The 12,561-nt window shown below is 47.1% G+C and overlaps 1 protein-coding gene across 1 annotated transcript in view; it reads right to left on the bottom strand.

The window, feature by feature from the left end:
* pappaa (pregnancy-associated plasma protein A, pappalysin 1a) overlaps positions 1–12,561 on the bottom strand; it is a 98,754-nt gene that overhangs the window by 15,373 nt on the left and 70,820 nt on the right. Inside the window, exons 17-21 of the mRNA XM_083669847.1 lie at positions 11,663–11,837; positions 10,180–10,327; positions 9,215–9,330; positions 3,823–3,894; positions 1,899–1,997 (exon numbers count right to left, since the gene is read on the bottom strand). Coding sequence (XP_083525973.1) covers positions 1,899–1,997; positions 3,823–3,894; positions 9,215–9,330; positions 10,180–10,327; positions 11,663–11,837 — 610 coding nt within the window. The remainder of the gene's footprint in view (positions 1–1,898; positions 1,998–3,822; positions 3,895–9,214; positions 9,331–10,179; positions 10,328–11,662; positions 11,838–12,561) is intronic.

Here is a 12,561-nt window from a genome sequence, read left to right on the forward strand (position 1 = left end):
ATCTAATGAGAATAGGCTGTTTCTAATCAATACATACTGTACACTGGAATAGAACATCATGGAGAGTTCCTCTAAGTACAGCTTGACTGACTGGTTAGAAAATGGGTTAGAGCGTGTTCCAACATCCACAGAAGCAAACCACATAGGATAGAGGAATACGCTGGTTGGGCATGCATTCATCGTGGTACAGTACCAGGGGAGACTGGCGGAGGTAGAAATCGTAGGACGGGCCTTCTTCCTATTTCTGCCTCCACCAGCCTCCCCCTGAGTGGTACAGTATGTTTGTGTGTATATTGAAACAAGCCCACGGTGTTTCTTACAGCCTCTGACAGAGCTTGTAAATAGTCATCATGTTTAAACCAGAACCAGAATCTTGACAGGAAATTGCAAACATTTTCTGAGTTTAAACAATAACAATAACAGTTTTTGGTTTTTAGTGTTGTTTTAAAAATAAAGCCGGAGTCACATGAGTCACAACAACGGCGCGTGCTGGTTGTGAAAGAGAGACAAGACAACATGGTAGCGTGGTGTCTCGGCCTCTTACTGGAAGAGCCCAGGGCCTTGGCAACCCCCCCCCCCCTCCACCCCACCCCCCTCCATGGCCAGACTAGCTCCTCAATAAGCTGCTGCCGTCTGCTGAATCAAAACATGGGTGGGACCAATACAGATGATGCAACTGGCACTGTTGTCTCTGGCTCGGCTCTTCGTTTTGGGAACTGAAAAAAAAAAAAATCCCAAACATCTTTTGTGCTTGTGCTCTTCTACAATTCAGGAATGGAGAGAAGGTAGAAAAAGGTTGAGTGGAAGGAAGAGTATGAGTAGAACGGTGGAGAGTGGAATGAACTGTTGGGAGGATGGAAGGATGACAGCGGAATGTGGAGATGAGGAGGGTAGTGAGGGGAGAACCGTGAGGAGGGAATGATAATGGTTAGAACAGGGGAGGATAGGACAACCAGGGAGGAACAGAGAAGGTGGAACGGAAGCAATTACAGGGCTGGTGAGTGAACTCTGGGGAGAGGGGACACATGCTGGCTTCAAAAGCAGGAAATGAAGAGACTCTAGAGCCAGTCAGACAGACAGACAGACAGACAGACAGTCAGACAGACAGACAGACAGACAGACAGACAGACAGACAGACAGACAGACAGACAGACACAGACTGGCAACAATAAAAACCCAGCCAACGACACTTACCAAGCCAGACAGACACAGACACAGGCACACACACAGGCACACACAGGCACACACACACACACACACACACACACACACACACACACACACACACACACACACACACACACACACACACACACACACTACAATACTAACCTGGCCACAGACACACAGGCAGAGCCAGAGACACAGAGATTATAGAGCTGGTTCAGGCAGAGCAACAACAACAATACACCTCAAACTCATCCAGAGGACCACACAGAGCCAGACACATCCACTGAAGTAGTCCAAGCCAGAGAAACACACAGGCCAGACCGCAGCGCAGAACAGGTCATTAGTGTGTTGTGTGCTCACAGAAGACCTTATCTAGAATACAATAATATAATAATATATGCCATTTAGCTGATGCTTTTATCCAAAGTGACTTACATTGCAGTGAGTGCATACATTTTCCAGTATATATGGTCCCAGCAGGAAGAGAACCCACAACCTAAGCGTTGTTAGCGCCATACTCTACCAACTGAGCCACAGAGGACCACTAGCAATGCAGTTGCATGTGGGGTGTGTGTGTGTGTGTGTGTGTGTGTGTGTGTGTGTGTGTGTGTGTGTGTGTGTGTGTGTGTGTGTGTGTGTGTGTGTGTGTGTGTGTGTGTGTGTGTGTGTATGTGTTGTGTGAAAAAGTTCAGTTTTGTGAATGGGAGCCCATGTGCAACAGTACTCACCTTCTTGGTCTTGACGGTGGAGTGGCAGCAGTCCCCTCCGTCGTAGTTACAGAAGGCTCTGTTGTTGACTGAGTCACAGTAGTTGTCCCCCATGAAAGGCTGTGACAGGGACAGGAACACATAAGGGGACACAGTAAGAGGCAGGGGTCACACGCACGCACACACACACACACACACACACACACACACACACACACACACACACACACACACACACACACACACACACACACACACACACACACACACACAGGCATATAGTAAACATTGACAGATGAAAACCTCAGTTTGTTCTCTTCAGTTAGTTTGTCTCTGTTTATGTTTGATTTGGTCCATTAGGGGTTTAGCATTATGGCCTATTATTTTCAATGTATTTTTCCTTCACAGTGAGAGCCATTGTTGAGGTCTCAGTCTGACTTTTCTGATGAATCCACTGCATTATATATTTTTCTCTCAATGTGACTTTTTTAAGCCGCGGGAGGGCCAGACATGTAAATCACAGTGAGGACACCATAAACTATACTCAGCCACAGAACACTCCAATCAGGTGATTTATAGGGCTGGCCCCGCCCTCTAGCGAGAGTGCCCCCACCACCCACCGCCAACCCCCAGAGTTATCCAATTGGCTTAAAGTGCGTGGATGACATCATTGCCTAACTACCACGGAGTGGAGAGGAATTCTTTATTTATTTGATGGCAGTGGAATGTAAATACATATTCTTATCTTAAGTAAATAACACATTATGTGATTACATGTGATTATGTGGTAAATATAATGGGAATAGTCTACAATCTGAGCCATATTGAGGCCGTAGACAGGGCTGTTGCTGGCACCAGGCTTTTCCCTGCTTCTCTCCAGCAGAGGGAATCTCTGACACACATCCAGGTCCCCATGTGGGTAAAGTGTTTCATTTTGGAAACGACATGAATCAAAGCCCTCCTCTAATTGGCTTCCACTGACAACCGTCTCCGCTTGGGCCCGTATCCACGGTAACTGACGTGATCTGCAGCGGTACGTCTCCCCAGAGAGAACAATTAGCTACCCATGCGCTAAGATAATGTCATTTTTCAACCTACCTCTCCCCAAATGAGCTAGCTTAGCCTGCTATAAAAAAATGCCATATCTCTCTCTCTCTCTCTCTCTGATAGCTTGCTAGGTTAGCCACTGTACCATGTGCTAAAATAATGACCTATTCCAACCAACCTCTCCCAAATATCCAAGGCTGTTCTATTTTAAAGATGCCCTCTCTGGCTTTGGCTCGCCTAGGCTAGCTACCTGTGGTTGGCTGGCAAGGTCATGAGATGTGTGTCTGTTTTGTTAGTCTGCTTCACGTTAAAGCCAACAATTGCTGCCAACGCTTTCAATCATGACCGGGGTAAAGCCGTCTATCTGTCCCGGTCGATTTGGAGAAACTGCCTGAATGTTTGGGTTGGACAGCACCTGCCAGTCCAGTGTCTGTGCAACATCCATGGGCTGAGTGGAACAAATTGAAAATGCTACAGGACTAAGATCGGACCACTGCTTGGAAAATAGCGTGCTGTTAGAACATTGTATATCATATTCACTGTCACTACTGCCTCTTTAACAAGGTGAAATGCTCGCCAAACATTTTGGACGTCTGTTTAACCCTTTACCTCAGCTTTGATTCTCTAACTCTGAGTGAAGCCCTTACGTCCTTAACGTTCTTCCTCTCACCCACCAGAAGAACCATGTATCTCACAGAACATGACCTGGTCCCGTACTCACAATGTATCTCTGAGTAGGATTGCTGATCTAGGATCAGGTCTCCACATCTGTCCATGTACAGTAATCTAATTCACTAAAATGCTAAACTGATCCGAGATCAGCATTCCTAACATACTCTGAGATGGTGTATACATGTAAGGCCTGATCTCAGAACTGTCAGAGAGGAGAAGTCCTTACCTCACATCCTTTGATGCAGTGGAGCACCTCTGGGTGGGGATACCACTTCAGGCCCATCGTACACACTATGTTCTGGAAAGGAAGACAGAATGAAGACACATAGAAAGAGTTCAAAAGGGTTGATATCATGACAATATCTCTATGCTATGGTAAGGAATCTCGATCAATAATCTCTAGGACACGTCGGTACATTTCACTTCCACTGAACTCTGCTGGTTCAGAGGAAGTGGTCGCCTCAGGGACTGATGTATTTTTTGTTGTTGTTAGAATAGGCAAAACAATGATTGGGGTGGAAATACTCTTCCTATCTTCAATATCATCGAGTAAAAGTCTCTAATGACAAATGACATGTTGTTGTCACTTGTTGTGAAAGAGTTGTGGTTTTTTGCGTGTTTTTTTTTCCTCTAGTGAGTGAGTCTCTCTACCAGCTAATGTTCAACAGAGAGCTGGCAGCTAAGGAAAGAAAACAAAACACACAACCATGTGTCTGGGCTTTATAAGTCTTAGTGCAAACGCGGACGCTGGCTGGGACAGTATTATGTGAAACAATTATTAAGGCCAGGATTTTTCAATGCAACTGATGGCACTTGACCTGCTCACTGTCATGAACACGCCTCTTTTACTGCTACCCCGCCCGCCTGAGTGCAGGCCAGACAGTGCTCCAGTGCTGTGTTAATTCCACCTATTACCGCTGACACAAATTGCTAAATGCCTGCGTTTGGACTCGAGTCCGTTTTGCGCCGATTGAAAACACAGCCCTCCTGTGTTTTATTGTCTTTCTCTTTCTCTTTCTTCCATGCCAGAGTCAGGACATAACCCCTCTCTCTCCATCTACTGCTGACATGGTATGTTTCTATACGACGTCAACCTGTGTGTGTACGTCGATGTGCCACTGGGTTTTTTTGTGGTTTTAAGAAAACATATACGTGCCATGAAGTTATTAGGATGTACTGTGTGTAATGACGGTGGGTTGGGTCGTTTGATGTCTGCCACCCTGGCGCCTTGTATCAACAGATCCCTGTCTCTCTGACGTCTGGTCCAAACCACAGGAGCATCCCAGTGCCGGGCCGCGCTGCTCCATACGCGCACAGGTGGGTTGAAACAAGCCTTTCTCCAGGTCAAATACCTTGAAATACCTTGTGACGGCTTGATGTTTTTAACCCGATCCCAACTAGACTTTACCTGTTCAACTATGCTGTACATTCATATCATTCCACTCCACCCGAATCATCCAAATCAAAAGGACGTGGTCATAAATCTTCAAGTCTTTTTTATTTATTTATCTTTTTTATTAACCTGCGCCATGCCATATTTGCCATGCCTGTTTTGATATCATTTACTTCATTTCCTTTGATCACCGACACAGTGTGTCAGACAAATAAATCTTGATGTGAGAAGACGTGTCTGTGAGAAGAGCATGGCGTGCAAACACACACACACACACACACACACACACACATACACACACACTTTTCTACGAGGAAAGGCATACCGTAGGCACTTCCCATAGGAATACACCGGAACATCCTGTGCTGTATGGCAGTTTCAACTCATGGATGTTTTCATTGTAGAGGCCTACGGTAATATTGATTTGCATGTGCCTTGAACAACTCGGTGAATGGCTGAATAAATCTTACTTGACATGATATAACTTGATGGTGATATAAAGGCTCCCTTTCATTCCAGAACAGAACCGTAGCCCCGGGAGACCAGAGAGCTGCATGTTAGACAGAAATGTGTCCTAAGAATATTTCAACAGAATATGTGGAATCTGTACGGTCCTCCTCATCCTTTATCAAGTCTTATTGATATGCATGAAAACACACTCGTTTACAGTGGAGGCGCTTTGGTATTCGTATGTGGAGCACCACTTTACTGTGTGTGTGTGTGTGTGTGTGTGTGTGTGTGTGTGTGTGTGTGTGTTCATTTGTGTATGTACATCTACAGTAAGCCTGTAAGTGTGAGTGTGCATGCATGTGTGTGGGGGTACACTGAGTGCATGCATGCATACTGTATGTGCGTCAGGTGGAGGTGGAAATCGGAGGACGGGCTCATTGTAATGCATGGTATAATGGTACCTGCATTACAATGAGCCTGTATCTATAAGAGCATATCTGTGTTCTCCAGGCTCTCTGTGTGTGTGTGTGTGTGTGTGTGTGTGTGTGTGTGTGTGTGTGTGTGTGTGTGTGTGTGTGTGTGTGGGTGTGTGTGCATGCGTACGTGCGTACGTGCATGTGTGTGCGTGTGCGTGTGTGTGTGTGTGTGTGTGTGTGTGTGTGTAGAACTAGAGCAGTAGAGGGTTCACAGGCAGAGAGGACATGCAGTCCTCAGACAATCTATTCCGTGCAAGCGGAATAGATTTAGTCAAAACCATCCCTGTACTGCACCGAGTCCAGCCCAGCCCAGCTCAGCCCAGCCCAGCCCAGCCCAGCCTAGGCCAGCCTAGCCTAGCCCAGCCCAGCCCAGCCCAGCCCAGCCCAGCCCAGCCCAGCCCAGCCCAGCCCAGCCCAACCCAGCCCAGCCCAGCCCAGCCCAGCCCAGCCCAGCCCAGCCCAGCCCAGCCCAGCCCAGCCCAAAAGTGCAGTCCACAGCAATGGACTGACCTCCCCAGGACTATTTCCCAGCCCCCCGACCCCCCTGTCCCAATAACACACAAGTTGACGCGCCTTTTCACTGCTGCAAACTAAGGTATTTTTCATTTCAGTGCCGTCAGCAAATCAATGCAAAAGACGAAACAAGGTGGGTGTGTGAGACGGAGAGAGAGAGAGAGAGAGAGAGAGAGAGAGAGAGAGAGAGGGCAGGATCGGCAGAGGGAAAGAACAACAGAACATCTGAGGACAGCTGGTTAGCTGGGTAACAGCACACTGGCTTCCCAGAATGCCGCGGTGCAGGAGGGTGAGCTCATTAAGGCGGGTGGGGGGGGGGGGGGGGTTAGGTTAGGTGAATTGCCGAATTATGATAAGATGAACAGAGAGAGTGAGTATATTTTGGGAGCTGTCCTCTAAATCTGCAGATGAGGGGGAATAGGGAGGAGGGAGGGGATGGAGAAACTTTTCGCCACTTTTTACTCTTGCTAAGATGATGTCATCTGCAAAGTCTCGACAAGGCCGTAAATCAACATAATCCATGACGGTGGCCTCGCCTCACCCCTCCTCACCCTTCCTCACCCTTCTTCACCCCCTCCTCATCCCAAAAGCAGTGCAGAGGAACTGAAATCACTGAAAAAATAGATCCCAGTGCTATCAGTTAGCCCTGATAAATGTGAGGTCATGTCCCCAATACATATTATTCTCATAGAAATGACTGATTCTACAGTAAGTATGGTGGCAGAGTAATTCTGCTGATACAGGGGAAGAGCTAGTACTACAGGAGAGAGAGAGAGAGAGAGAGAGAGAGAGAGAGAGAGAGAGAGAGGAAGGTTCTAAGTGGGTCACACCAGGAACCTAAAAACAAATGGGTCCGAAGGGTGATACATCACTATTACTGATGAAGAGGGGGGCAAAAACACCTGACTCAGCAGAATAAAAAATGCAAAGCTGAGGTGTTTGTATGTTTATGGACCAACACAAAAAAAAGGACCCATTTTCTAACATGGATCTAGAGTACTGTTGCAGCTCCCTAATCGAAATCCACATATGGTATTGTGTTTTTAATCAAATGAATGAGAGAGACAGAGATAGAGAGATAGAGATGAAGGGATGAGGGGAGGGAGGGAGGGAGGGAGGGAGGGAGGGAGTGGTGTCCTTGTGTTGCCAAGCCAAAGAGGAACAGGTTGCTTTGGAACCCACATGCATCGATTGACATGGGCCGGCGCAAGAGGCACAAGCTGCTGAGCTCAACACACTGAACCCCTATTGATTTCACCTAATCCAACCCCCCCTTGAACACCCCCCCCCCCACACCCCCACCCGCCCCATCAACTATGTCTCTCTTTCCCTCCCCTCTCCCCTCTCCGCTCGCCTTGTCTCCAGGCTCAAATTACCGTTGAGTATAAATCATATCAATTACACAAATCAATTACAAACGGATCATTTTATTACCCAAACCCCCCCCCCGCCTCCCACCACAAACGGCTGAGTTGGCGCGACTCAGAACAAAAACAAAACACCATCAGAATACATTGTGTTCTCTCTCAGGGGCCTTGCTAGCTTGCTAGTAGCCTAGCCTAGCGTAGCGACTAGCTGCCCATTTTCAGGTTTCAGTCCACCTCCTCTGCAGCTAAAAACCTTTAGAAAACAGCTTAAACTAAATTGAATAATGAAATGCCATTGACTTTAATCACGTTAAATGAAGTGGAGGGGGGAGACTTCAACGATTTCTTCACTATAGTAGCCTACTTATCGTCATATATTTTATTATTCCCCACGTGAATTGTGTCCCCAGGGAGAAGGCTAGAACCTTTACAGTACTGTAGGTTTCAGTAAATGGGCCCCCTTATTTCACAATGGGCGAGGGCTGCCAATTTTAACAATCAGCACTGAATCAATACAATGACTCCTGTCAAGTAGATCAAAATCAAACAGGCCATTAGTGCTTGTAATAGGGTCATTTCTAAAATTATAGTCATTACTGACGACACATCGCTTTTTTACTTTTATGACTTGGCCCAACCCCGGGTCGGGCCCAGCAGCCTGGGTACTGTGCAGCTTCGGTACACTACAGCGAGGGGCAGCTACGGTTCACATGAGTTCAGTGATGATGACTGTGATCTGACGGTGTTTTTCCAAGCTGCGTGCTGTGGTAATTGTGTTGGTTAAAGAGTTGGTACATGCCCTGGCCCTGACTGTGCTGGTAATGGAGGGTAATTGATTGTAACCTGGGTAGGAGGGCGGTTGGTGGTGGTGATGGTGGTGGTGTGACTACGCCGAGCGTGACAGAAAACACTTCATCTCCCAGGGTGCACTGCTGCAGCTTGGCTGGTTTCATTTTAGGAAAATGTTTTTAAGAGATTTCCCATTAAGATTCTGGGACGAATTAGAGTCTTTGATGAAAATGGAGCAAATGATGCTGCTCCATTTTCAGTTGTGGGATTGAAGTATGCGAGAATATGTTGGAAAGGAATGGGCCGTGTGTGTGTGTGTGGGTGTGTGTTAGAATAACTTTGTTCCTAGAAGTTGTCTAGTCCCAGATACTGTTTAGGCACCATAGCTGGCAGACAGACAGACAGACGGTAAGCAGACAGACAGACAAACAGACAGATGGACAGACAGAGGAGCTAAAGGATGGGCCTCTCATCCGTGGTTCATAATATAACCAGGATGTAGAAACACTGTGTCACATTCCTAATGGGAAGGATCATAGGCAGCACCGCTCTGTGAAGTGCGTCTGTGGAACTTATCTGGACACACACACACACACAGACACACAGACACACACACACACACACACACACCTTGACTTTGCGCGGATTTCTCCAGTGCTCTTTGAGTACGCTGTCTGCCGTCATGTTGCTAGGCAGGGTCACCACGTCATTGTTACTGTCTCTGCACGTCAGCTCACACTCTTCACCTGTGTGTGTGTGTGTGTGTGTGGGTGTGTGTGTGTGTATTCGTGCATGTGTGCGTGCAAGAGAGAGAGAGAGAAAAAAAGAGAACAACAGCCAATGATCATAAAACTGTCAAGTATCTGCGCACACAAACTATTCCCACATCAAAAGGAACGCTCTGATGGCCAAGCTGTTCTGATTGAAGACGCCTTTGATCCCCAATGGCAAACACTATCAATATTCCATTTCAGTATTCCTTATGGTTTGTTATCTCTCATAAGCGTTGACTGTACATACACTCACTGAACACATTATTAGGAACACAATACTAATACTGGGTAGGGCCTCCCTTTGCTCTCAAAACAGCCTCAATTCTTCATGGCATTTATTCCACAAGATGTTGGAAACATTCCTTTGAGATTCTGGTCCATGATGACATGATTGCATCACGCAATTCCTGCAGATTTTTCAGGTGCACTTTCAAGCTGTGAACCTCCCGTTCTACCACATCCCAAAGGTGTTCTATTGGATTCAGATCCAGTGACTGGGAAGGCCACTGAAGAACACTGAACTCATTGTCATGCTGGAAGTAGCCATTAGAAGATGGATAAATTGTGGCCATGAAGGGATGTACATGGTCAGCAACAATACTTAAATAGGCTGCGACATTCAAGTGATGATTGATTGGTATTAACGGGCCCAAAGTGTGCCAAGAAAACATTCCTCACACCATTACACCACCTCCACCATGAAAAGGCGTACAGGTGTTCCTAACAAAGTGTTCAGTGAGTGTATAAATGTCATACGACACGCTTTACTCATACTTTATACGGTATAGAATGACATTGACATACTGCAGAGTGTATACAGACCTATTCCGTGTCCTTTCTTACAGTTGACTCGTATGCTGGGGTTGAGATTCTGAGGTAGAGAACACTGGCCCTTGCTCTGAGGGCAGAGGCGGAAAGAGCCAGTCCAGTTGCCATCCTTCCTACAGCGGATCACGTTGGTGCTGGGACCCTGCGACACGGCATGTGCACGCACACACACACACACACACACACACACACACACACACACACACACACACACACACACACACACACACACACACACACACACACATACACACACACACACACACACACACACACACAGACACACACACAGGGCAAGGACATTCAAATACCATCCCATACCACCACGTAACATGATACAAGTCGTATCTAGCAGTCATCTGATTGGCTGTAGCCAAGGAAGATTAAAAGGTATACATTTCAAACATATGAGGCAAGGGTATTCTGAAAATCAATGACAATCTTATAAGTGTAGGCTTTAATTCAGTGGGGAGAGAAAGAGAGAGAGAGAGAGAGAGAGAGAGAGAGAGAGACTATATGTGTGTGTGAGAATATTCTCTGTCGATTAATCATACATGCAAACACGTGAGGCCCTAACACCCAGTGATCCTCTCATTAAAATATGACCCCCCCCCCCCCCACACACACACAAACACACACAGGCATGATAATCTACACACAACGCTGCATCAAAGACTACCGCCTGCCCAGAGAGATGTGCTGAGGTCAAGGACGATGCAGAGTGAGGAACAGTGTGTGTGTGTGTGTGTGTGTGGTGTGTGTGTGTGTGTGTGTGTGTGTGTGTGTGTGTGTGTGTGTGTGTGTGTGTGTGTGTGTGTGTGTGTGTGTGTGTGTGTGTGTGTGTGTGTGTGTGTGTGTGTGTGTGTGTGTGTGTGTGTGTGTGTGTGTGTGTGTGGTGTGTGTGTGTGTGTGTGTGTGTGTGTGTGTGTGTGTGTGTGTGTGTGTGTGTGTGTGGTATATGTACAGCATGTGCTTGCATCCTCATTTGTGCATAGATTATCATGACCTTCACATCATCCAGTCCCAACAGTGATATAATGTGTCACTTTCTCTCACTCTTCAACACAGGCAGTAAACTAAGGTGAGACAAGGACAAGAAGACACACACACTAAGAGACAGTGAAACAGACGGACAGACGGACAGACGGACAGACGGACAGACGGACAGACGGGCAGACGGGCAGACGGACAGACGGGCAGACGGGCAGATGGGCAGACAGACAGATGGACAGACGGACACAAACAGACACACACAGAGTCAGTCAAACACAGTCAGTCAGACAGACAGACAGACAGACAGACAGACAGACACCCAGACACACACACACACACACACACACACACACACACACACACACACACACACACACACACACACATCCACCCACCCACACTCTGACAGCCAGACAGACAGCATTGCGGGAGGGAGTAGAGAGAGACAGACCTGCTTGCATGGAGCGGCGTGCAGCGGTCTCACCGTGTGATTGACCCCGGCGCCCGGGCAGGTGATCCAGCAGGTGCTGTCAAAGCGGAAACCGTCTGTACACTGGTACATGCCATGGAAAATGGCCGGCGGGGGGTCACAGGTCACCGGCTCACACGCCCCCTCCAGCCAGCTCCCATCCTCCGTACACTGGCGTTTAAACGCACGTCTATGTAGATGGGGGGGGGGGGGGGGGTTCAGGTAGAGGTTAGCATTTATTGTTTTCTTCAGCTGTTTATTGCCAGTATTGGTTCTGGCTAGGTGAGTTGTTCACTAGTCACTGGTTCTTAAACAGGCTGTCTGGCGGGGGAGGAGACAACAGTCACAGATGGAGCCTGACATCATGTCTGTGCCCATGGCTAAAACAGTCATAGTCACATCACATCACGCTTGTTATCAATGGCAATGTCTGAGAGAAGTTACCTGTCACTGCCTTACTAATGAGCGTCGTGGTCGGAGGGAAGGTATACTGGTATTGTTTGATGTCATATTTACGACCCATTGCTTTAGGAGTTATTAAAACTTGCTAGGCTGAAGTGATCTGAATACAAGGATTGGTCTCTAGTCTGGTCATGTTTGGTTGCTTCCATGTCATCTGAATGATAGACCGATTGTTGTGCATTCCTTGTCTGAGGAAGTAAATGGCTCAACTACAATCAAATTCCACTTGAATGAATTGTACCCCCGAAGTCAGTTTCTTGTTGTTGTGTTCTTATCTCAAATTTTAATTTTTGGGATGATGACTGTATATTTCCAATACAAGAACAGAATAGCAGAAATGCAATGGGGAAATCCCACGTTCAATTAATTAAAAACTGGAATTTGATTGAAATTGAGCCATCTGGACACAGCTGTGTGGCTGTGGTCTGGACGGATCATCTCCTGTTTATGAC

Source organism: Argentina silus (assembly GCF_951799395.1).
Source record: "Argentina silus genome assembly, chromosome: 5".
Taxonomy (NCBI): domain Eukaryota; kingdom Metazoa; phylum Chordata; class Actinopteri; order Argentiniformes; family Argentinidae; genus Argentina; species Argentina silus.